This window comes from Perca fluviatilis, chromosome 14 (assembly GCF_010015445.1).
Source record: "Perca fluviatilis chromosome 14, GENO_Pfluv_1.0, whole genome shotgun sequence".
Classification (NCBI taxonomy): domain Eukaryota; kingdom Metazoa; phylum Chordata; class Actinopteri; order Perciformes; family Percidae; genus Perca; species Perca fluviatilis.
In genome coordinates, this window is record NC_053125.1 from 1,701,275 (window position 1) to 1,726,217 (window position 24,943).

Genomic DNA, 24,943 nt, shown 5'->3' on the forward strand with positions numbered 1-24,943 from the left:
GAAAGTTAAAAAACTTAGCTAGAAGCTTACTGTATCCAAATATGTTTTTACTGGAGTTGTGGGAGACCAAACCAGAGCTAAGGAGTATGAGAATTGGACTTTAACTTAACAGGTGTACATAAACGTGGCTCAAATGCTAATGAACGCTAATGTTGCTCTGTTAGATGTGTAAATAAGCAAGTGTTTGCTAATGTTAGCTTGTCAAGTTTATAAGCTGATAATATTCAGTTGTGGCTGACCATTTCTGTGGAGATCTACTGAATCCAATTCATATTGTTTTTTTAATATATATATTAATTAGTTTTTAGCTTCTTTTAGCTCCATTTTTAGGCTAAAAGCCTTACATTTCTCAGATGTGGATTTCAGACTCTCAGCAGGCAACTCTTTGTTAACATGTTAGCCAGCCTAATTTATTTTTTTCAATTACACCCAATTGAGGACCACTTCAAAAGGATAAAACTCGGGCCCGGCGCCACAAGGGGTCTTCAGATGGCTTAGCCGCCTCTGAAACGAGCAGTTATGAACTCCAACAACTAAGATGATTCAGGTGGCAGATATAGACTTGACTCCAGTCACAGAATCAGGCTCCAGAGAAGACTCTTTCTTCACAGAGCTTTATTTTGAGTTGCTGTACATTGTGTGTGAAGACTAGATATTTTACTGTAAGTTGGTGTCCGTGGTCTATAAGAAATAAAAAGAGAATACAGTGAAGGATATCAATGTAAGCTAAAGTCTGATGACAATGATAATAAAGCTATAATAATATTTACAAACATGATATAATCAACACAGTGGTTAAAATAGTCACTAACTTGACTAAAATGGCAGCCATAATCTTACAATAGAAAAATAGAAAAACAACAAAATAAAATAATTTGATTTGGATGACCAATATACAAATACTGTGGTTATATGGTTAATCATTTTTATAAGTTGTTTTTTAAAGCTTAAAGCGTGATTTGTCTTTTTCTGTTTGCAGGAGACATATTTATTGTGGATGAAGGTGGGTCTGCACCAATAACTGCATCTCATTTGAAGGCCTCTGACGTGGACACTGTTCTGGACCAACTGGTGGTCAGTCTGATTTCTCCGCCCCAGTTCGGCTACATTGAAAATGTCCTGCCTAGTCCTGGATTTGAGAAAAGCAACACGGGTATAAGCATAGGTAAGAATTATGCAACATATATTCTCATTAACAGGTTTGTATGATATCTTTAGAAATATGACCCTTGTATTTAATGCTGTAAATAATCGACTGGGAACATTACGTGACCATGATGGTTAAGATCAGAAAAAAGTTTGTGGTTTGAATTCAAATAATTACTTTTGGTCTCTTCGGGTGAAAGTCAAGTGTTTCAGGAGTTTCGGAACCTATCCACCACCCCAATTCCCTCCCTATGCAGATTTAGACACCCTCAAACTACGTCACCTGATTTCCTTCTTTGCTCTGGGCATTATTACTACAGAAACTAGAGGTCGCTGCCCTATAGCAAACGTCAGTGTGGGGCCTACAGTAATAAATATGTGGATTACATACGAATTACAGTGCATTAAGATTCATAGGTACAGTATATGTATATAACAGTGAATGAGGACAGCCTGCATTATGATGTATGTTGTCATCAGGTAGGAGAACAAGAAAATATAATATTTCATGTGTTTTTCTGTCTGTACTCATTTTCCCCAGCTTCCTTTACATACAAAGACATCATTCACGGTCATGTGAACTATGTACAGTCCAGACACCAGAGGATGGAGCCCACAGCTGACCAGTTCATGCTCTGTGTGTCAGACGGCATACACAGCTCTGCCCATGTCCCCTTCTACGTTATTATTAACCCAACAAACGATGAGATCCCACAGTTTGTGGCTCGGAACATCACAGTAAGTTTTTATGGTCAGTTTCACTACTGACAACCAAAACGAGACATTCCTATCAGTTTTTCTTCACAAGATATGGTCCAATGTTCTATGCTATCCTTCTGTGATGAGGTACGAGAAGGAGAAATGAAGCAGCTGGACTCATCAGTTTTACATGCAATGGATCTGGATGTCCCCAAGAACAGCATGCTCTTCAGTGTGGTCAGAGCCCCACAGCATGGCAGCATCATCACCCACAGGAGAGGAGGAGCCAGTCCTCCACCCCCTGTGGTCGACTTCACAATGATAGATCTTTCAAATGGTACTTCTTACATGTCAGCTCTGAAGTCTTATTTCACTCAAAGGACTGAAATTAACAATATATTGGTATTTCAGGTCATTGATTAATTAATCTGCTATGGGTAACAGTTTGTCCCGTGACCTTTAAAGTCAGCTCAGTGCTAATGCTGCCTTCATGTCCTATGGGAAAGATCACCATTTATACTGGTCAAACTAACAAAATGACCAGTTATGATTTAGTTTTACTTGCTGACATTTGGGGACACAGCACTTCTGCTAGACTCAAGAACACTGTAAAATGATGTCATGAGCGATGCAACTCAGTAACATAAAATGAGTCCGGACGCAAGATAACTAACCCTCCATTGACTAGTATTGCTGGAAGGTGCCTAAGTTTGCAGCCAGCATTTTGTTACCAAGTCAAATATCAAAATGTCAGTTTTAACCTAACTGTCTGTAAGTTAAGCTAACACAACTAACGTCGGACATATCGTTAGGTTAGTGCCATGATCCCACAGTCTCCCCATTCTCTCTTTAAGGCATTTTTCTGTTGTTTGCTAGCAGACAAAATTGACGAGGAGGCACCTTCATGCAATACAAGTCAATGGAGAGCGGAGAGTTCTTTTCCGCCCTTGGGGGCGGGACTTAAAATGCGCTCTGTCTCTATAGAATGGAATGCACACATGACACACACATTAACACATGAGCACATGACACATTAACTAGACTCCGGTAGTTGCGGCACGTTGATGCAGTGTGACACAGATGCATCAGTCAGCCCAGTCAGTTCCATAGCTGTGCACAAAACAACTTCCGCCCCTTACCTGCCACAACAAGGAGACTGAATGAAGAACTAACAATTCAATTCAGTTTAATTTTATTTAGTGTCAAATCCTAACAGAAGTTATATCAGGACACTTTACAGCTAGAGTAGGTCTAGACCATCCACATAATTTACAGAGACCCAAAAATTCCTCCAAGAGCAAGCATTTTGTGCAACAGCAGCAAGGAAAAACTTCCAGACAGAAACCTCTGACGGAACCTGGCTTTTGGTGGGCGGCCATCTGATGCATATCATAAATATAGTTTAATAGTTTCTTAACAGGACTGAGATCATCAGAGGAAAATGAAATGTACAACTGTGTGTCATCAGAATATAAATAGTAGGATATATTGTGTTTCTTTATAAGAATAATAAGCGGGAGCATGTACAGATTGAAGAACAATGGCTCAAGGATTGACCCTTGTGGAACCCCAGAGAAGATTTTTGTTTCTCGGATTTAAAACAACCTATTGAAACATGAAAAACTCCTGTCCTTTAAGTAGGATGAGGATCACAAAAAACATTGTCCACATGTCCACCACTCTTAGAATGCTATAATGGGGGCGACCTCTAGTTCACCTGGTAGAGTGTGCACCCCATGTAGGCTGAGTCTTCGGCTTCGAATCTGACCTGCGGCCCTTGGCTGCATGTCTTCTCCCCTCTCTCTTTCCTGTCTTCAAGCTGTCCTGTCAATTAAAGGCCATAAAAGTAAAAAAAAATAACCTTAAAAAAAGAATTCTATAACTAAACTGAGCATGCAGGCATTTGTAGAATAATTTAAACTCAATATTACATCTTTTTATGAGTCAAATAAATTGTTTGATCATTTGCGTTTAGGAATGGATCTAATGTACATGCACGATGACTCAGAGAATATGGAGGACAGTTTTACCATCCAGTTGACTGATGGCAGGCACCAAATCCAAAGACAAGTGATGGTTAAAGTGCTGCCAGTCAATGACGAGGAGCCTCGTGTCATTAGGTCAGACGAACATCTTCTCTACACTTCCTGTTTAAAGTGAGTCATCACATCACTGTGGGAAAGTAACTGAACATTATCATAATCATCTGTCCTTCAGGAACAATGGAGTAGACGTAGAGCCAGGAGAAGCCAGGCTTATTTCCAGCGTTACACTGTTTGCACAGGACAGTGATACTCCTTCTTCAGAGGTCAGCTACATATTTGATAGTGTTCCTACCCAAGGAATACTTCAGCTTAAGGTTGGTGAAGTGTCTTACAAGATACACACAGAATATGATGATATTATGTCCCCTTTCAATTTAACTGTGTTAAAAGTACATTGTGTAGGAATTTATCCCATCTAGCGGTGAAATTGTATTTTGCATTCAAACGAATATTGCTCTCTAGCACCTCGCTTTTTGAAATGCCGGTAGTCGTTATGTACCAAGAAGCTATTCATCGAGTTTTCTTTCGGGTGATGATGTTCGTTATTTCAAACAAACTGCATTGAATCATTAGTGTGAGCATGTATGCAATGTAAGTAATTACCCTTGTAATTTAGACCGTAACATTGACTTACCTGTCGAGAAGAAAGCATCTCTTTGAAAATCTTTCTCCTTCATTAGCTCTTTCCACCTGGGAAAGGCTACCCCGATGTTTACCCTCGTGTTTTGAATTCGCCGGTCACATTGCCTTTTTAATTCCCTAATAAATCATTAATGCTACTGCTCTGCTGCTATAGTGGATTGACATTGACTATTGATTTAATATTGAATTTACAATGTTGCTAGGCATACTGGGAAAATATAGTATATTAGTCTCAGTTAATAATAACCATCAAGTATTCAGCCAAGCCAAAGTATAAATAGTATTTTACATTTGAAAATGTGTAAAAGGAAATCTGGGGGAGCCAGTTTGAATGGGTCTGACGCAGCTCATTAAGTTTATAATAGTACTGTTATCTTTAATATGCAGGTGCTTAATTTTGTCAGGAGATGCTGAATCATCAGCCAGTACAAGCTCAGAGTTATTTGTAATAAATGTATGTTCTTCACCATGTGGTTGCCTTGTGCAATTTTGGATTGGACATCTTACGCATGAAGAAAGGTGAGATTTAGCCCTTTTCAATTAGAACATAACACTAAAATATGCAACTTCACCCAGATCAAACAGAATTCACTAGAAAGGACCATTGATGGAGTTGGGAAGTAGAAAAAAAATACTGTATTTACATCTATTTAAAGATTGTGTTGCTTAAACTAATATTTGCAATACACAAGTTAGTTCAGTGCCAAGTGAAGTGGCACAGTTTACAAAGCTAGAAAACCCCCCTAAGTGGGTCCCCTTCATAGCTAGAAGGGGGCCACAGTTGCGCAATAGCTAATTGTTACACCATTAAGATATTTCAAATTGAATAGCGATGAATATTCTCTCTGTATGACAGAAAACATGTTTTTATATTAACAATGGACAAATGACTTTGTGCAATGTAAAATATGTCCCCTCAACTCTGCATGGCCTTTTAGGTTTTTTTGGCTCATTGTTTTGGTTTTCAGGCCCATAAACTTTACTCTCATCAAACTTGTTTCCTGCAGCAGCAGGCAGCTGTTTTCAGTAATAAAGCTTTGACAAAGCCACTGTATGCAGCAAACAGCAGACAGACACAGTCAGAGATGAGCTGGTAAACATTTAGCAGCTAAAGAGGCAGATATTTTTCTCAGGAGTTGGTGGAGACCAATTTATTTTGGTTTTGAATGGTCAAAATGTTGTTGATCTTAGGAATTGGCTTGGACATGGAACGTTTCTCATCTACTGGGGACATTTATATGATATTTGTGTCAGTTGTCACTGTAAACATGGGATGACACTGGGAGGTGTTGTGCTCCTGTCTCAGGAAGGCCAGGACTGGGTGACACTGACAGCGGGGAGAAACTGCTCCCAGGAGATGGTGGACATGAACCTTCTGCGCTACGTGCATACAGGCCTGCACAGCGCTAAAACACATGACTTCTTTGTCTTCTACTTGTTGGATGGAAAGAATCAATCACCACCGCAGCACTTCCACATCTCTGTCAAAGATCTAGAAAAAGGTACCGGAATTCACTCTTAAATTCTTCATTAGACATAGGTTTGGATGAAATTGTCTACTTGTGATATGATTGACTGCCTAGCCACATAATTTCCCTGCCCTCGGCCCAGTGTCAATTCATACTGATGGGGTCCCAGTGTTAACTTAGCCTTTAAATGTCTTCTCCGCTATGATTTCCAGGAAATATTGCCATCTTTGTGAAGCAAGCGAACGTCAGCCGTGGAGATCGTGTGGTTCTCACCACAGATGTGCTGTTAGCCAACGATGGCACAGAAAAACCAGAGGAGCTTCTGTATATCATCACCAACCCTCCTGCTCACGGACATATAGAGTACATCAAACATCCCGGACTGGGCATCTCCACCTTCAGCCAGATGGACATAGCAGCCAACCTTGTGGCTTACGTGCATGACAACCGAGCCATCACACCCACAGAAACCTTTCAGTGAGTCTAGAAACCATTATACAGCTTGAAATTATGAATTCCCATTGTTAGATTTATTTATGTATAAAACACCAATTTTATGTTGTTTAGGTGTAATAATTTGTGGTTCAGAAGTGGATCCTATGCTAACTACATGGTACATTAACGTTATTATGTTAATAAAACTTCCGCCAAGTAGGCACTGCAGTATGGTCTGGCTACACTGCTATCTATTCTTAGATAGGGGGGAAAAATGCTCTGGCTTGTTTGTATTTCTTTAAACCAATCACAACTGTCCTGGGAGGCGCTAAGCCCTGATAGCGGAGATAGCAAGAGAGGAGGGACATCGGGATGTTAGGCTTTATTCCAGCAATGTCAACCGTTGAGCCAGACTAAGATTGCCATAGTCTCGCTTTGCCAGACCTTTCTCCACAGCGCTGCGGAGGAGGGTTCAAAAGTAGTTTTAGTCGTGCAACAGAAAACTCAGATTGGACAAGTAGTTTAGCTAGCTGTCTGGATTTACCCTGCAGAGATCTGAAGAGCAGTTAACCATAGTCCTCATAAATCCACACAAGTTTAAAATTCCAACACAAAGAAAGCGAAAGGAAACAGACATCCGGCCGAAAAAAGTGAAATCGGGCGGAATTTCCAGCGGCAACGAAGCAATCCCGGATGTGGAACGTCATGGATATAGACTAAGATTGCCATGACAAATGGCTGAACAACCATTAGCATATACACCTTTGCAGTTCAGGAACTAAACCATCCTATTATCCTTGGGGTCAATTTTACCTTATTTAATGTTTAAGGTTTCTAAATGGTTGCCCTTAAATTGTCACACAATCCACACTCGTGCCCGTCATCATAAGTTGTCTAGTCCAAATGGTCTCATCATAAGCTGTCCCAGACGCGTTGATGAGTTTCAAACATTTCAGATTTTATCGTAAACCTAAAACAAGATGTGCTTGTAGGTGGAGCTCCCTGTAGACGAGTGAGAGATGGGAACTGAACAGCATCTGATCAGAAAGCAACAGGAACAGTTTGCATGTTTTCATTCAAAAAAACATGACTAACAAGAACTAGGGACCTGTTCCATCACATTTGCAACATGTAAACTGTGATTTGCAAGTGAGATAATTTCCACTTTTTTACATATTTTACTAATTAAAACAAATGGCATCCTTGTCCCCCATTCATTAACATGCGAGAGCCCTGTAGGACATGCAAATTTGACTGCAGTGCTTGCAGATCGTTTTTGTAAAATGGGCCCCTGAACCGCACAAACGCAAACCTTAACTGAAACATCTCTAACCAAATACTGTAACTCAACCATTTCCAAGCCCTTGCTTAAATGTAAGGTCTTGCACTTTGGATCACTCTCAGTATATGCAAACATAATGCCACAAGATCCAAAAAATAGGCTTCTCTCTAACCCAAAAACAGCTTTTTGCCAATTTTGCCATTAATTCCTCACAGTGATCACATTTGTTCAGACAGTCTGTCTGTTGTATGTTTTGGCAGGTTTGTTGTGAGTAATGGTAAAACCAGCCGAAATGGAAGCTTTGAAATTGCAGTGGAAATGGTGGATCGCTTCTTGCCATCTCTGTCCTCCAACAAAGGCCTCTCCGTTCCACAAGGCTCCTCCATGATCCTGGGCCCTGACTGCCTGGTCATGTCTGACCCTGATACTCCACCCAGCGCCCTGACCTTTGTCCTACTCCAACCTCCACAGTATGGCAGGCTGCTTTTAAGTGGTGGAACACTAACTGCTGGCTCAAACTTCACCCAGAGAGACATCCAGGAGATGGAGGTAACATATAAACATGACGGGGGGCCATCGCAGATCGACCGATTTGCCTTTACTGCCTCTGACAGCACCAAACGGGGTTTCCTGCTGGATGGGCAGTTGCATACTGAACCTGTGTTCTTCACTATTCAGGTAGGTGATAAAGAGTGTAGAGGCTTTGTGGTTGTGCCACAACTCTCCAGCAGCCTCAGCCTTGATCACAGCTGATAGACGATGAGTTAAGAATATACCCTTGGGGGGATGGACCGCGGGGGCAAGCTAGCAAGCTATGGAGAAACAGAGAGAGAGAGCTGTGTAAAGGAGGGGCTGAGCGAAGTAAGTAATGAAATAAGATTGTACCCATTTTAAATAGTAACTTGAGACCATCTTGCGATGGGATTACACCAGCCATGACGCCAGGCCAGCGGCGTTAAGTGGGGGAGCTCTTTTCTTACTTACAGCACCTTTGCCATAGACAGAAGTGAAGTGCCTTAAACCTGCATTCTATCTCATTTCCAGGAGGGAGAGGCTTCGCTGGCTCCAAAAAGAAGTCAGTTTCTATAGAAGTCTATAAGAAAGTGACCCTACTTCTAACTTGATCTATAACCTCAGTAAACATTTGTTTGAGTTTGTTGGCTCAATTGCTAGTTTCAAGTCTTCTTTAATACAGCATAATGTTCATTTAGTAAATTATGCTTACATTTATTGCACTGTGTACATTAAAATAGCTGTAAACTTGTTTGTGGGTGCTATACGTGTTCACGTCTCAGACTTTGACCCTCTCAGTGTGTGTCTTCACTTCATCAAAGTTTAGTGGACTATTTTGGTCACCTAAAAAGGTCTTGTTCAGCGTTCTGCCAACCAAGCTACCTTCTTTAGCGTTTAGCTAAATCATAGACAACACTGGCATCCCCCATAGCTCCACCCTCTTGCCCGAAAATCGTCACGTATGGTTTCAAAAAACCAAGATGCGACAGCCAAATTTGTCAGACTCGAGGCTTCAAAACGGCAGTCCACTAACAACTAGGTAATGTCGCGGCTGTTACGTCCATTATTTTATTATTACAGTCTATGCCTCTATTGTGATCTCAATACATACGTGTAAAGTTTTGTGACTCTTTTACAGTTGTGACGCAATCCCTGTAACAAAACAGACAGACATGTACACATGACATGTACAGTACTCAAAACCGCCTCTGTGGTAGTTTCCGCTACAGTAGGTGTCTCCAGGACCATATTAAACCATCATGACACACAAACACACAGACACACAAGGTGAAAACAATACCAGCGACGCTGTGGGGGCTGGTAAATGTTTTTCAGCATGTGCTTTTGTAGGCCGACCGGCTGGTCTCACACAGCCAGCTCATCACAGCTCCGAAAACGCAAGTGCAAATTTCCAAATATGAGCTCCAGCTGTTTCTCCACTTTCCCATATTTTTATGTGATAAACGACATGTTAGGGCATCAACCCCTGTCAAACACACACTTCATGTATATGGGAATATTAGTGGAATATTTATTTTCATTAGCCATAAAGGAATATTTCTGAATAAGGGCAAAAAACTGAATATTTTGTGCACGTAAACATAGTCATTGGTTCTCTGGTGTAGGCCGTTAAATTTGTGTTTATCATATAGGCTATGTCACATGATTTCACAAGTCCAAACTACTTCCTTTTCAGTGATGTTAAATGTTAAACAATCTCTATTTTCTTAACAAAACATATATACTTTCAGATCAAGCCTTTGGATAAGTCGTGTCCTGAGGTAGTGAAGCTGCTTCCTCTTTGGAAAGTAGAGCTTCTCGGTGACGGACAGCGCGGTATCTTCGTGTCATCTCTTGAGCTGAAGGCCCAAGACAGTGATAGCAGAGAAGAAGAGCTGATATTCTGCATTGTTCGCCAGCCCTACTTTGGTTACCTAGAAAACATTACTACAGGTTGGGAAATACAATTGATTTCCATCTTAATCATAGCTTAACTTACTTTGTAGAATGAAAAAAAAAGTCTTTGTTTTTGCTCTTGCAGGTGGTTTTGTACCACAACGCTTCTCTCAGATAGAGCTGAACAAGCGAACTATTGCTTACATCATCAACTCAGACAGGGAGTCCCTCTCAGACAGCCTGGAGTTCACAGTGTCTGATCCTTTAGGGAACACCGGGCCCTCTCACATGTAAGAAAAAAACAAACATGTCACACTGATTTCTATGACATCTTGAATTTACAGTTAAGTCTTCGCTGCGCTTGACCTTGCCTTGCAGACTTGAATTCAGCTGGTCCTCAGTGGAGCTGTCTCAGTCTGAGTACTCTGTGTGTGAGGAGCAGGGAACTGTCTCGCTGGACATCATCCGAAAAGGAAACCTGGCAGAGTCTTCATACATCACTGTCAAGGTCTGAAAGTCATTTCTTATTCAAACTGGGGAACTGCTCTTAACTCACTACATACGTACATTTAACTCAGTCATGATACTTTTTTTTCACCGATTTTAAGACCTTTAGAGTTTTTGTGTCATGTTTCTTTATCGCAGGTAAAGGAGGTGACTGCAACAGCTGGAAAAGATTTCCTCATAAGCCCTTCTTCCCTCATTCAGTTTGATCCAGGTATGTCCTAATATGTTCCTGATACAGAAAGCATTTTTGCATTATGCTTTTTTAAATGTACCAATTTTTGCTATTTATTTACCCTTTATGGGTGCGTTTTACAAATATTTATACAGTGATTTCATCTGACATGGTCAAAGCAATATAGCTCAATATTATGTTTTCATTTCCTGAAAAGCAATAGTTTTGGACATACAAGGTTTTCACCAGACGGTGACAAAATAAAATTTGGTTTAGTCATAATGGTTAGTACTACTCAGCCTGTAGAATGCCATGTCAAGTCTGAGATGCTTACCCTGATGATGTCATCAGTATTTTTTTGCTTGGAGACGACAACATTTGAACAGAAAGCCTTTGTTACAATCATGGGGCATGGAGCTTGAAGATGTGGGCATTTCTCAGGCAGGGTCTATCAAAAGATACTATTGAGTTTGGGAAATTATGAGAAGTGTGTAAGATCCAGTGCTTTTAGTGCTTGACTCATACTAGCAACTAAAACTGGAAATTGCAGCCTCTGCTGCTTTCATTTTAAACTCTTTCTTTAGCTTGAAGGGTAATTCTTAACCTCGATCTTTATCCGTTTTCAGCCACATCTCGTGGCTGTCATCCGTGGTGGGAGTTTGCTTAGTTGCCATGGATATAGTTTTCATTGTAAACGGACCAAACGAGGTAGGTGTGAAAGCAACCTAAGTGACTAATGAAAACAACATTTTTTGAAATTGGTCCAGAACGTTTGTCACCTTTGTCACTACAAGTGACACATTAAACATAGCAATTTGAGCCATTGTCAAAATAAAATATTGATCAGTCCAGCTTTTATTAAATGAATAACTACAAAAAACAACACAGACTGAATCCCCACCATATCCGTTGGTATGCATGGGAGGCACCTGGAGTTTTCGATCTCATACAGGCAGTATTTCAGGGCACCACAATCCCCATCCACCAATCCACCATGTATTCCTAGGTTGAGGGATAACAAAAGTAAAGTACAAGTACCTCAAATTTGTACTTAAGTACAGTACTTGAGTAGATGCACTTAGTTACATTTCACCACTGAAAGTATCAAACCACCTTTAAAAAGGCAACAGAATACAGGAAAGGACGCCTAGGACCCCGCATTAAGATTGTCCCACATTTCAATGCTTCCTATGACCGTGCCAGAGACCATCTTGGAACAGAGGCAGAGGTTACCATCTCCCTCCATATACAGCCACCTCGTATTATGTATTCAAAATTCCACACTCAAGTGAAAACTGAGCAAACTCCATCCACTGATGAAGGCCAAAGGATGTTTAAAGCTAAAAGCTTTGGCAAAAGACTGTAAGTGGACCTTGTGATAAGTCACTCAACTAAATAGAAGTTCAATTTGATTTCAAATCATAACAAAGGTTATCTTAGGACATTTTCCAGTAGGTCAAGAGACCACACTCTATAATTTACAGAGACCAAACAATTTTCCCCATGAGCAAGCACTAAGTGCAATACTAAATGGTGTGAAAAGTCTCATTGTAAAAATGCATGTAAAAGTGTAACAGCACTGTCTATTGTGTTACTACAACTAAAACAATAATTTTTTCAGTTAATAGTGCAAAATTAAAGCTACAAAACAGACAAAGTCGCACTAAATGAGACCTGCACCAACTCTTGGAAACGGTTGTGATGGTCTGTCTATGTAGGAGTGTCAAAGAGAAGCTGGAGAAGTGAGATCGTTCAGGATCACCTGGAGGAGGCTGAGGAGATGTTTGAAGTGCTGCTGGTCTCCCCTCAAGGAACAGTGATCGGCAGCAACGACAAGGCTCGAGTCACAATCAAGGACTCAGGAAGAGGTACAAGTAAACCCCAGCTGTATAGTTTTAAGATCTTATGAGAAACTTTGCAAGGTTGCATCTCTTCCCATTATCCCTTTTTACATGGCTATGGATTTAAAGGGATTTGACTGTATGCAATGTCCTGTCTACCCATACCACCACAGTATAGTTGTGTTGTCAACAAGTCATAGTTTTATTAAGTCTAAAAGTCAGGGAGTTGATATTTGCCCAAAGACACAAACATGACTGAAAGTTAAAACACCACAGGACAGCACAGGCTGAACCAGGAACGGGATGCCCCTGTTCTTGGTGGAAAAGAGATTCGTTCAGACACATACCCCCAGCATGGATCCATTCAACTAGAGAAACTGCCCCTCGGGACTGAATCTGTAATCTGGACCCGTGGAGACAGCATCTCCAGGCCTGGAGCAGATGTCCCAAAAAAGAAATTCAAAGTTATGGACAACCCAAAATCTGTAAGTACCTGTTCTAAGAGATCAGCGCTGGATTTGACTTCATCAAGGTTGACATTTTCCTTTTTTGCAGTGGCTTTAAACAAGCAGTTTAAAATAAACTGTAACTGTTTCATCTTTCAGATTGCACCTTCATCAGTTTTTCACAACGGGACAGACATTGTTTACACGGTAAGCAGCAGCCGCTGATACTAACTGATCTAAGCTTTTAAAAGCCAGAATGGTCTATATTTCTGTTGTCTCTTTAATTCCAGTATCATGGCATCATGCAAATGCAAGTACAGGACGACACTTCCGCATTGAGGAAGGGCAGAAAGGCAAACATCCGCGTGGTCAGCAGGGGAGCACAGCAGCAGGTGTCAACTGTGCTTACTAAGTCAAAGTCAGATCCTCAAAAAAAGATCTCAAAACCTCAAAAACCTGCACCGAATAAAGGACGCGTGAGTACAAATGTTGCTGGTCCTATTCTGATTCTTGGAAAATGTGTGTAATGTTAAGTCAGCAAAGAATAACTCTCTTTTGCCAGAATATGTCTCGTGGAGTTGCTTGATAGTTGACTAATTGCCATTTTGCATCACTTCATTCCTTTAGCTTGAGAATATGTTCATGGTTGAAAGTGCTGGATTCTTATGTTTTGCCCTTACCAACCAGGACCAACGTACCCTTCCCACCAACAACATTTTCAGTTCACAAAGAGGTTGCTAGGAACATTAACATGTTGATTTAGGAGCTATTGCCTCTGTCACTCTGTACAATTGCTTGAATCTCATCCATGCTCTTGTTACCATTTATGTGCTCATTTGTTGTCGCTGATTCTGGATGTAGTGAGGCAGCTATTTATGTATATTGGCTTAAAATAAATCATGGCCGTACCTATGTCAATAACACAAAAAACAACATTGATTCACGGACGTGACTGTTTCACGAGCGTAACTGCATCACAGACTTAGGTCTGTAACAAAGTCAGTTAACTTAAAAAAGTGACCGTTGACTTTTGGTTTCACACGGGACTTGAACAGCGGTCTCCTGGGTGAAGTTATTAACTTAACTATGTTGAGTCACGGACAACTATGTCACAAACTAAGGTCAGTAACAAAGTTGGTTAATTTAAATAAGCAAAAGTTCTGTGTTTTACCCATCCACCCTCCCTAAACAGAGTTTAGCACTCTTATACTTAGTCACATTACTTGTTTGCTCCCAAAATAAATTACCACGGCCTCTAGAGGTCGCTGCCTATAACAAGAAACGTAAATATGGACCTTTCTAACCTGTTCACAATCGAACTACAGTATATGGCCATTTTCTGGGTGAAGACAATCTGGCCTTACAGTTGATGTGAATGAAATGATATTTGATCCCACAATGTAGTTCAGGATCAGAATGTGTGGGTTGTGTTCGTATTGATGTGTGTATCTATAAATGCATCTTTACCACTGTGGGACACTTTACTATCTATGGGAACATTCTGCACTTTGCCTCAAATACGTCTCACGCTCGTTCCAAACTTTCTATGTATTATTTACAATGTTTTGCATTCCAGTTAAAGCAACACTAAATGAACTTTCCTGTGGATTTGTATGGCCCATAGGCTACAGCTGATAACTCCATACCCAAGCCCTGTGTGCCAGAACTGATGGGACTCCTGCATTTCAACCAGACTACCAATCAGCTCTTTCACTGCAACGGTGTCTCCTGGAAACCCTGGGCACCAACTGATCAGGTATTATAACTTGACAACGAAGGAACCTACTTGTTATAAGCATGTACTAGCCTCTTTGCATCTCTGGGATAAAGATGTCTGACCTACGCAATATTTATTTTTGCGTTTTTTTTGTACGGCATGTACGGCAGTATAGAAAAAATCTGCATATATTGAATGTTTGTAGATGATACTTTGAGTGAATTAGTCTCTTTGCTTGACAAAATGTTGATAGACCTCTAAAAAATATTTGAAAAGCCTAAAGCTTTAATGATTTCAAATAATAACAAAATAATGCACTAAATGCGTACATTTTTTATATTAATGAACGTCCGTTACATTCAAGCCATTGCCAAATGAGTTGCTACAAAGCTAATTAAGACTATCGGCTCCACACAACTCTCTCTGGATTTCTCAGTATGACTTTGTTCACAAGATGCGCGGTCACGGAAGGCTTGTATCATGTGGACGCGCCAACAGTTTTGTTGTCATTACTTAGAATCCTCATGGGGGTGGCAGAAACTACGCACTATAGCTTTAATGTTCACCTACAAATCAACATATCTGCCTATTTCTTTCTGAGTCACAGATGGTGAAGGCCCAAATGTGTTCTCAGGGCTGGACCTTTCATGGTAGCCACTGTTACACCCTCAGTACTGAGCACAAGGCCACATGGAGCACAGCTAACAGGGCCTGCAGGGAGAGGTACAGTTTACCATGGAGCTGTGTGTTCAAGGATAAACAAAGAAATTGATATAGAAAGCATGGACATACATGCTTGGTATTAGTTGCATGTCATGCATAAAAACTATATAATCTGAATTACATGCACTGTGTTATCCTTTAGAATAGACAACTTTCCTCTTGTCCTTTTGATTTCAGATATAAAGGGACTCTAGCAAGCGTTCTCTCTAAGGTCGACATGGACTGGCTGTGGGACTTCAGTGGAAGAAAACCATTTTGGATAGGTGGGTATCTTTAAAACATTTGTTGCAACATTGTGTTTGTTTTACATTGTAGAGTACATTTTATACTCCAACTGACTAATCTTTATCCTACTGTTTAAGGGCTGAATGACAGGGATGGCAAAGGACGCTGGGAGTGGGCGGGCGGCGAGCCGGTCAGCTACACTAACTGGAGAAAGACGCCCCCTCGGTCCAAAATGAAGGGAAGCAAGAAGTGCGTCCTGGTGTGGAGAAGGGCAAAGTGGCAAATCAGGGACTGCAAGACGGGTAGAGGTCATCGCTTTGTGTGTTCAACATGAACTTGAATTGAATAGCATACACAGCATCACAGCCATGAGCCACTGTGTTGTTTCAGAAGGAGGATGGACTGATCCTCAGGAAATTTAAACTGCAATGCCAGAATAAAAAAGGAAAAAAAACTTTCCAATAAGGATCAAAGGGAACTTTGCTGGAACTGTTCATATCATTTATAACGAGCAAGAATTATTGTCTAAAAAGTAACCTGCTACATTTAGAGACATTGTTTACACTGCATTTATTCGTATTAACCACTGAAAGTGTTGTTATATATGTAAAGCATACAAGAGATTTGTTTTAAATGTATTTAGTATATTTTCAGACAGCTCCAGACTCACTGTGTGTCAATTGGTTTATGGTACAGCTAATTTACTAAATCTGTTTGTTGATATTGTTCCTACAGGTCCTGCAACGGTCCAAATCTAGTGTTAAGGCTTTTATTTTTTAGATTTATATAGTGCTTACATTTGACATATTCCTAAATAAATTTTTGTTTCATCAGTTTACCCCAAACTAATTTACACACAGTATTTCAACAGAGGAGTACTGCCATGTGTAGTCTGATGTGTGTACTGTTCTTGATGGGAATTTTGGGTGAAAGGGCACTCACACAATGCACAGAAAGCAGTAGTGTTAGGGGGCGGGGCAGTGGGGGCCCAACAGCAAATCTTTGCCGGGGGCCCCCGGCTAATCCGGCCAGGGATAGGACATCTGCTTCCACTTGGTTAATTATTCATTCACTTTAAAAGTCTTTGTTTCCTATAAAGATTAGAATGAGGCTTGAGCTCTTAATTTCAACAAATATGCTGTCAAACCTCATTATTTCCATTCATAGACATTTATATTTGGCACTGTAAATGGAAAAAAAAAACATCTAAATAAATTTCAAGATGATATCATAGTCTATTTGTGTAAATTAAGCTCTAATATGAATATCTAATATGTTCATTTATTTTTTTTCATTAATAGAATGTGTTGAATTCCATTTGAAAAGATCTAATTTAATAATTTTTGGAATTCTTATGGTATTTACAAGAAGAATAAAATCAGTGTTTGTAAGAGCTCCTGCACACTTTTATCTGACATGTGTCCTTTAATAGATCATATGTGTCTTTGGGAACATAAACTCCAAAATAAGTCCATATTATAGAGTTAGTGTTATTTCTTAATCCAATTATATGCCATTGTCTATGATCAGCAATCCTGCCATTGGTTACAGTAAATCAAGACTGAATGTTGTCGTTTCTTCACTGTTCAAGCGGTTGTTGTTGTTTTCCCCTTTTTGAGAATTCACCACGCTATCACGTTATTTAGATGTGGTCCAGTGGGTCCTGCGAACCACAAGGTTCAGCAGCAATGTGATTATCCCCATCATGTGATCTACAGCCGGGGTATGAAAGAGGGCCTTTTATATGAGCTGTAAGCAGTTCTCAGAGGTTTGCATGCACTGAACACAGACACCAGATCCTCCTCAGCTCGGTAAGTCCAGCTATAACTGAATAGATATTGTTGTTGTGTTATAGTTACTGCATATGGGTATGCTGCATCGAGATTCATATTTGCGTAGCAGGACAACCTGAAATCTATGAGCAGTTTAACAGTGCCAACATGTTGGTATGGTTGATAACTACTGTATATGATGAGCAATAGTCTACACAAAACTGATGATAGTAGCATTTGGAACACCAGATAATCAGGAGGAAAGTTGTGAAAGTTTTGAGACCGTCACACTTTGACAATTCACCACCAATGTTTAATGGAATGGAGAACGTTGCTGGTAGGTAAAATATTTTAGTAACATGACTAAAATAATTTAATCAGAGAGCAGCACTGTTTTGAATAATCTTAACCTTAATATTAGTCTCTCTCAGCGTTTGCTCCATTCGCTGAGGTTAGGGTTACTAAATCATATCACGTTTCAGAAGTAAGAGGGCGTGCAGGTGACATAACATACCCTGTGGCTGCAGTTTCGGAGGTCAACACGTTCTGGCCCTACAGTGTTTGTGATGAGCAATGCCTTTATGCTAAGCTAGGCTAGCCATGTCCTGATTCAAGCTCTGTAGAGATTGCTATACATTTTCTTCTCTCACTTTTAGGAAGAAGGTATTTTTACTAAAATGTTGAAATATTCATTTTAATTAAGAAAGCCCACGTGTCAGCTATCACTTCATAATGTCAGTGTGATGTATTTTTTTACAAATTGAATTGTAAAATCCCAATCCTCCCATTTGTCTTTAACACATGCATGGTTGATGTGAGAACATTTGTGGCTTAATTGTGCATCAATCATAAATGCCCAAATGCCAATGTAGCTGGAGGAAGTAATGTTAGAGTCATTTTTGTTGCTGTGTTATTGTAAAGGACTGCATTACACTGAGTAGGGATTCATAATGTTGTGTTCACCCTTTGTGGGCAACCTGGAGCAATGTAAGGCTGTAGAATTAAATGTGTCATTTGTCTGTACTGAGAATGAGTTCAAAAACACAAACATGACTTTCTGACTCATCGTCAGACTCAGTCTATTAACCATTTATTGTTTTGTCGTTTATTCAAGGTTTGATCATGACATAATCATCTGACTCCTCTCCTAATCTCCATTAATACAAGTGGAGAGGAACTAAAGAAGAAGTTTTTTTTATCATGAATCATCATACCTCGGGCCAACACAGTCAACCCAGCTTTCAGTGGCTTTCTTTTGCTCACCAGGGCCTGACCGAAATCCCCAATGAAGCCATTCTAACACAAACAGACACACTCGAGGTGCTGGATCTGAGTTACAATCTGCTGGATGAGTATCCTTTTCTTAATAACTAGACGTTTAAGGACCAAAAGACAACTGTGTGCAGTGTTTTGACATACATAAACTTTGTGTTGCCCTTAAGAGTCTAGAGCTATTCTAGTGGCTCTGTGAGGTTAGCTAAATGCTAACAACCCAGGCCGCTGTGGTAGGGACTCAGCCTTAGTATATGTGGCAAATGCAGTAGCAAGCCAGTCACAAAGTGCTTCACAATCAAAGAAATCAAATCTAATACAGTCATGCAGGCCTAAATAAAGCAAAGATAAGACACCAAATGAAATATACAAGCAGACACACGTTTAACACATATACTACCCAAATGCCTGTGTAAACAGATGGGTTTTTACCTGTTTTTTTTTAAAAGAGCCCACAGAGTCTAACAACCTTAAGTTTAGTGGGAGACATTCCACAGCTTAGGAGCTACCAACTCAAAGGCACGGTCTCCTAGAGTCTTAAAACGCATCTGAGGTACACTTAGAAAAGCCTGAGCGGAGGACCTGAGAGCTCAGCACGTGGAGCCTGGCCATGTACTGTAGGGCTCTATAAGTGAGCACTTATAGAGCACCGGTGCAGGGAGATTAAAATAGGCGTAATATGTGACCATCTGTTGGAGCAAGTTACGTGCAGCAGCATTTTGGTTTGTAAACGGTGTAGGGAAGATTGAGCAAAGCAAATGACATAGTATAAGTGAGCACTTATAGAGCACCGGTGCAGGGAGATTAAAATAGGCGTAATATGTGACCATCTGTTGGAGCAAGTTACGTGCAGCAGCATTTTGGTTTGTAAACGGTGTAGGGAAGATTGATTGCAGCAGGTAAAAAGCAAATGACATAGTAGTCCAAATGTGATGAAATAAAAGGATGTATTAGCATTTCCATTTCATTTTCAAATCACACTAAGAGTACACAGACTAGATCTAGAAGATGAGGATAAGGTACCCAGGTTCTGATGGCTGAGTTTTGAAATAGGACAGTAATTCTCTGTTACTGAGGGGTCCAGCAGGGCCGTCGGACTGGGGGGACTGAGTACCTAGGGCCCTCATGTGAGGAGGGCCCAAAAAGATGCTTGAATGAATAGCTGTGGATGCAGGGAGGGGCCCATAGAAAATGCCTTTCTACAGGCCCCAACATTTTATGCTACGCCCCTGGGGTCCAGGTTTAGTTTCTTTAAAAACAAAAAAACAGAGAGGTTGGTAGGGTCGATAAAGGTCTCATTTGTTTTAGCAAGGCTTCAACATAATTTAGGAACACAGGACAAAATGAGTCCAAAATAGATGGGTTTGAAGAGCCACTAGTGAGTGGACAGAGCGCAGGTGAGAAGTTTGCCCTAACATTTGCCACCTTATCAACAAAATCATTTAAAAAAGTGTTGCAATCACTGTTTCAGAAGATTGGTAGGTTAGGAGTGCTGGGAGAGACAATGTGGTTTATAGTATCAAACAGGACTTTAGGATTATTCTTGCTAGAAGATATTAGATTAAAAAAGTAAGCGGATCTCTCAGCCTTCACCATGGCATTTAGAGTACCAATGAGGTCTCTGAGATGCAGTTTATCTACTTCTAGTTTTGTGGCTTTCCACAATCGTTCAGTCAAACGACATTTGTGTCTGAAACACCTGATAGTTTCATTTATCCAAGGAGATCGATTTTTGGAGGGTATCTTCCCGAAGCTTAAGTGGAGCTACCCAAGAGCAGTGATTGTAACATGTGACTGCAGTGTCCACGTTTTCATCATCTGAAACTACATTGAGATGTGCAAATAGTGTAATTTATATGAAGATTAAAATTGCTGCATGTGACAATATTTCTGCAGTTACATTACGGTCAAAATGTTATAGAAATCCTTACATGTTTTGTCAAGATATTTCAGTCTGGACCAAAATTATGGACCAACTGACAGACCTGCATTGCCATACCTAAAACCACACCGCTAGCATGGCTAAAGACACAGATATTACATCTTACCACGTAGGAAGAAACTGACAGGGCTAGTGTTTGTGGAAGAAAAGTGTGAATGTTTCGAAAAGAATTGTATTTATTGTGTCTAAGATGATGTCAGGGTGACTGATAGAAACTGATAGATATCAGTGTATTATTTTTTTGTGAAAATATTAGTAATTTATTCAGGGTGTTCTTGGGTGTGTGCGGAAACACCTCCATGAATAGTTTATACCCCTCTTTTTATTTACTATATATCTTTTGTAACAACATATTATATGACACAACCTCCTGTTGGAGGTAAATATTCTTACAATCACAGAAACATACATTATGATGTATATTCATATATCCTTCTATAGTGACTGACAAACCTGCGCACTTTGAGATTGGTGTGTTGTCCTTCATTCAGTCCTTATTGGAACCCGGCTCTGCTGGGTCAGCTGGAGAAGCTCAGCACTCTGATCCTGGACTGCAACAACTACACATCTCACATCAAGTTCCCCTACATGCCGAGTGTCACCACAGTGTGCATCAACAAGAACAAGATCAACAATCTGCCTGTGTTTGTGGAAGAAATCAGACGGAAGTTCCCGAACATAAAGTGAGCCTGGGATTGTTATTATATTAGTCCAAAAAAAAATCTGGATTTTCATTCCTTCCTGCTTTATGCTTCTACATTCATTTCTAATGTAGGATTCTCAGTATGATGAACAACGAGGCAGCACCTAGCTATTTCAACGGAGGAAGTCTGACCCAGTACAAAGACTACAGGTGAGCATTGAGGTCCTTTTCAGTACCTGCTCAGTTTTACAGATGTGGTCACTAACGATAGGACCAAAATCAAAAACCCCTATATACACACGGAATATTCTTTGTTTATAAAAAAATAATCTTACAGCTTATCACTTGACTTTGAAGTCTCTTTGCAATAACTAGGCCTATAAACAGGGCCATGGCTATCATTTTTTATGGGAATTTGGGGGTTTAGCTACCTGGAGGGACTTTCAATATATCAACATTTTAAAGTTGAAATCTTTTGTATCAAAGAGCCATCAAACCCAGACCACTGGTGCACCATGTACGGACTCTCAAAGTCTGACATTTTTACTTGCACTAGTAAAAATGTTGAACCCATCTGGTTCATCAGTGCAAGAACATGGTACCAGAACGTCCTGTGTTTTGTCAAAATTAGACTTGTCGTGTCTGAGAAAAGGGGTCTGACTAATGGCCATGTATTTACTATTTATGGACAATCGGTCATTGCATCCATACTTTAAGGAAGCCAAACAACATCAAATATACATCAACAACATATAAAATTACTATAGGGCGCCAAATGTAAAAATTCAGATACAAATTTATAGCTGATATATTTTGATTATTTAGCTGCTATTGGAAGACGTGGGTTTAGCTGCTAATCCCACGATTTATCCACCGTCACTGCAACATTTAGCTTAAAATTTTACTTTTAGATTTAGAGTTAACATTTATATTTGGATTTAACATTTAGATTTAATATTTAGATTTAACATTCAACTCATATTGTTGTCATTTGCATATAACGTGCTGTTTTACACAATCTTTTGTCTTAAATGTGAGAAAGATGCTCTAAATGTGAGGAAAGTGAGCTAAATACTCAAAATATATCAGCTATAAGGGTAAAGAATATTGTGAAGAGAATTCACCAGTGCAATAAACATCCATCAATTTCAAATTTAGAATTGTAAAAGAACTGATAGTGATTTAGACTGATCATTTTCTAAGTGGGACATATGAAGTCCCAGGGTCCATTAAATCTGTTATCAAGGGATTGGACAAACCCAATTCTCAATGTTAACAGTTCAGTTCCAGTTTATTTGCATAATCCAGCTGGCTGACAGGCAAGACAGTGTGATAATGTAGCCTATCATTTTAGAATGTATAGTGTACATTTTTATTCAAAGTAAACAAACTAATGGACATGGTTTGATGTGTCATACATGAAAGAATTTCAAATATATTAGCCCTCAATTTCTTCAGGTGCAGGTGCATAGTGTGCCTTCCACGTCACAGCCCAGGGGTGTCGGACTGGAGGGGAAAAGGGGACTGAGTATATAGGGCCCTCATGCAAGAAGGGGGCCCAAAAAGATACTAGAATCCAAGACTATTCAGTCTTGGATGCGGGGAGGGCCCATAGAGGATGCCTGTGTACAGGGTCCACAATTTTGTGCTATATGGCCCTGTCACAACCACACCAGCAGAATAATCTTCTTCAATATGCATCCTGTAATATTGACAATGTGTATTGTCTTTATTTGTAAAACTTGTGTAATATAATCTGATAGCGTTTCATTGTGTTGTGGAAATGTGCACACTCAGGTTATGGAAGCAAAAAAGGGACGTAAGTATTAGAATTTTAACAATGAATACTTAATATTAAAATATTTTTACATTGAAAACCATGTATCTTAATTTATTAGTTCTGTATTCACGTGTTTGAAATTGAAATATGAATTTTGATCTGCAATTTTGAAAGCTGAATTAGAATATTTTTTTAATGGTCATAAATTTAGATCCGAAAATTCAAGTGTCCGAAAAAAAGTTTTTGATTCAGTTTGCTCAAATTCGATTGGTCAAATTCAGATCTAAAAATTTAATTTGTAATGTAAAATATGTCAATATTAGGTGTTCAGTGGGTATTGAAATTCAAATACTTCATTACTACAGTATGTCTCTTATTTGCTTCCATACATGTCACGTTCCCACTTTGTTCTACAGTTGCATTCTGTAAAAGCACCGTCCAGTGGGCTCATTTTTCAAACTTCTAATTCTAGCACTCAACAGAAAACATTTACATGCACTTGTTTAAATCAAAACTCTCAGATTGTGTTGATCTTTTGTTGAATGCCTTTGCCTCCTCAGACAGTATGTCATCAGTCAGATCCCAGGCCTGGAGATTCTGGATGACACTGAGGTCCTGGAGAAGGAGAGAGCCCAGGCTAGAAAAACCTACCGACTGCAGCACAGCAGTCACAGCAGCAGAAAGAGAAGGGGGGACTCATCAAAAAAAACACACACACACATGCAGAAAAAGTCAAATACTGTCATAAGACAATAGGATAATATACATTTACATAATATGACACCGTCCGCATTATGATTCACATTGTATACAGAACTCTAACTGCTTTTTTTAACATATATTTGGAGCTACAGGAGGTCTATGCTGAGATAAATATTCAAATCCAAACACCATGTTAATAAAAAAAAATGAAATATTCTGCTTGTCTCATACATAATTTTCTTATCTTATCCAAAATTTAGCATGACTTAGTTGACAGCTTTGGAAAGGGATGTTGTCTACAATTAAATATTAAATTATGTGGGTTTGAACAGTGCTGCAGCAGGCACCATTTTATATCTATATATCTATATCTATCTATATATATATAAATGCCGCTGGTTTCTATTTGTAGACAAATTAGAGAATCCTTGATAAAATTAGAGCAGTCTATGTTTAATATTCAGCCCACTTATCTCAGTGTCCCTGGGCCTGCATCACAGGTGTTGTCTTTGGTGCTACCACTAGGGAGAGACAGAGTCAAACAGAAAACCCCAGTGAGTGCAGTGTCCATTTCAGGCTTCATTTTTGGTTTGTGAAATAATCTGTATTATTTCACATTTCAAGAAAAAGTCACATTTCAAGAAAAAGTGCAAAGATTTATAGTTGCAGGTTCTGAAAAGTTAGAAGTTGTTCTCACTTTGATGAGCATCATTTAAAAGGAAACTAAAAATAGATTTCAAAAAATCTTAACTCAAGGTCCACTTATTAGAAGCACCTAAAAGCTTTACATTCATGTATATCAATGTAATATCATTGTTTATTAATATTTCTGTTTTTAGCAGCCTTTATTCCACAAGCCCAAGACCTTACCAGTTTACCAGACTGAGTCCAGTTGAGTGGCTACGGCTATGGGAGGGACTCACATGACCAGCACAGCTAACAGCTAAAAAGTTAGAAAGATGACCAAAGATGAGTGTGGATATAATTGATAAGGGAGAAACGGTTATGAGCAGTGATGCCACGTAACGCGTTACTTGTAACGCGTTACTCTAATCTGACCACTTTTTTCAGTAA

The 24,943-nt window shown here is 39.7% G+C and overlaps 1 protein-coding gene across 3 annotated transcripts in view; it reads left to right on the forward strand.

Annotated features, from left to right (window-relative positions):
- The window catches only part of frem1a (Fras1 related extracellular matrix 1a), a 45,395-nt gene extending 24,065 nt beyond the window's left edge, over positions 1-21,330 (forward strand). For 2 of the 3 annotated variants that reach the window (XM_039822822.1, XM_039822824.1), the window contains exons 17-39: positions 980-1,165; positions 1,688-1,884; positions 1,993-2,182; positions 3,821-3,965; positions 4,063-4,204; positions 5,839-6,034; positions 6,214-6,478; positions 7,979-8,396; positions 9,983-10,184; positions 10,273-10,417; positions 10,506-10,635; positions 10,773-10,845; positions 12,525-12,674; positions 12,924-13,132; positions 13,253-13,300; positions 13,384-13,569; positions 14,718-14,849; positions 15,418-15,533; positions 15,711-15,796; positions 15,896-17,569; positions 18,797-18,882; positions 20,747-20,853; positions 21,236-21,309. In XM_039822822.1, the coding sequence (XP_039678756.1) occupies positions 980-1,165; positions 1,688-1,884; positions 1,993-2,182; positions 3,821-3,965; positions 4,063-4,204; positions 5,839-6,034; positions 6,214-6,478; positions 7,979-8,396; positions 9,983-10,184; positions 10,273-10,417; positions 10,506-10,635; positions 10,773-10,845; positions 12,525-12,674; positions 12,924-13,132; positions 13,253-13,300; positions 13,384-13,569; positions 14,718-14,849; positions 15,418-15,533; positions 15,711-15,796; positions 15,896-16,092 (3,413 nt within the window). In that variant the 3' untranslated portion in view covers positions 16,093-17,569; positions 18,797-18,882; positions 20,747-20,853; positions 21,236-21,309. Of the gene's footprint in view, positions 1-979; positions 1,166-1,687; positions 1,885-1,992; positions 2,183-3,820; positions 3,966-4,062; positions 4,205-5,838; positions 6,035-6,213; positions 6,479-7,978; positions 8,397-9,982; positions 10,185-10,272; positions 10,418-10,505; positions 10,636-10,772; positions 10,846-12,524; positions 12,675-12,923; positions 13,133-13,252; positions 13,301-13,383; positions 13,570-14,717; positions 14,850-15,417; positions 15,534-15,710; positions 15,797-15,895; positions 17,570-18,796; positions 18,883-20,746; positions 20,854-21,235 lie in introns of all 3 variants that reach the window. The other variant, XM_039822823.1, reaches the window with a different exon arrangement.
- The last annotated feature ends 3,613 nt before the right edge of the window (positions 21,331-24,943 follow it).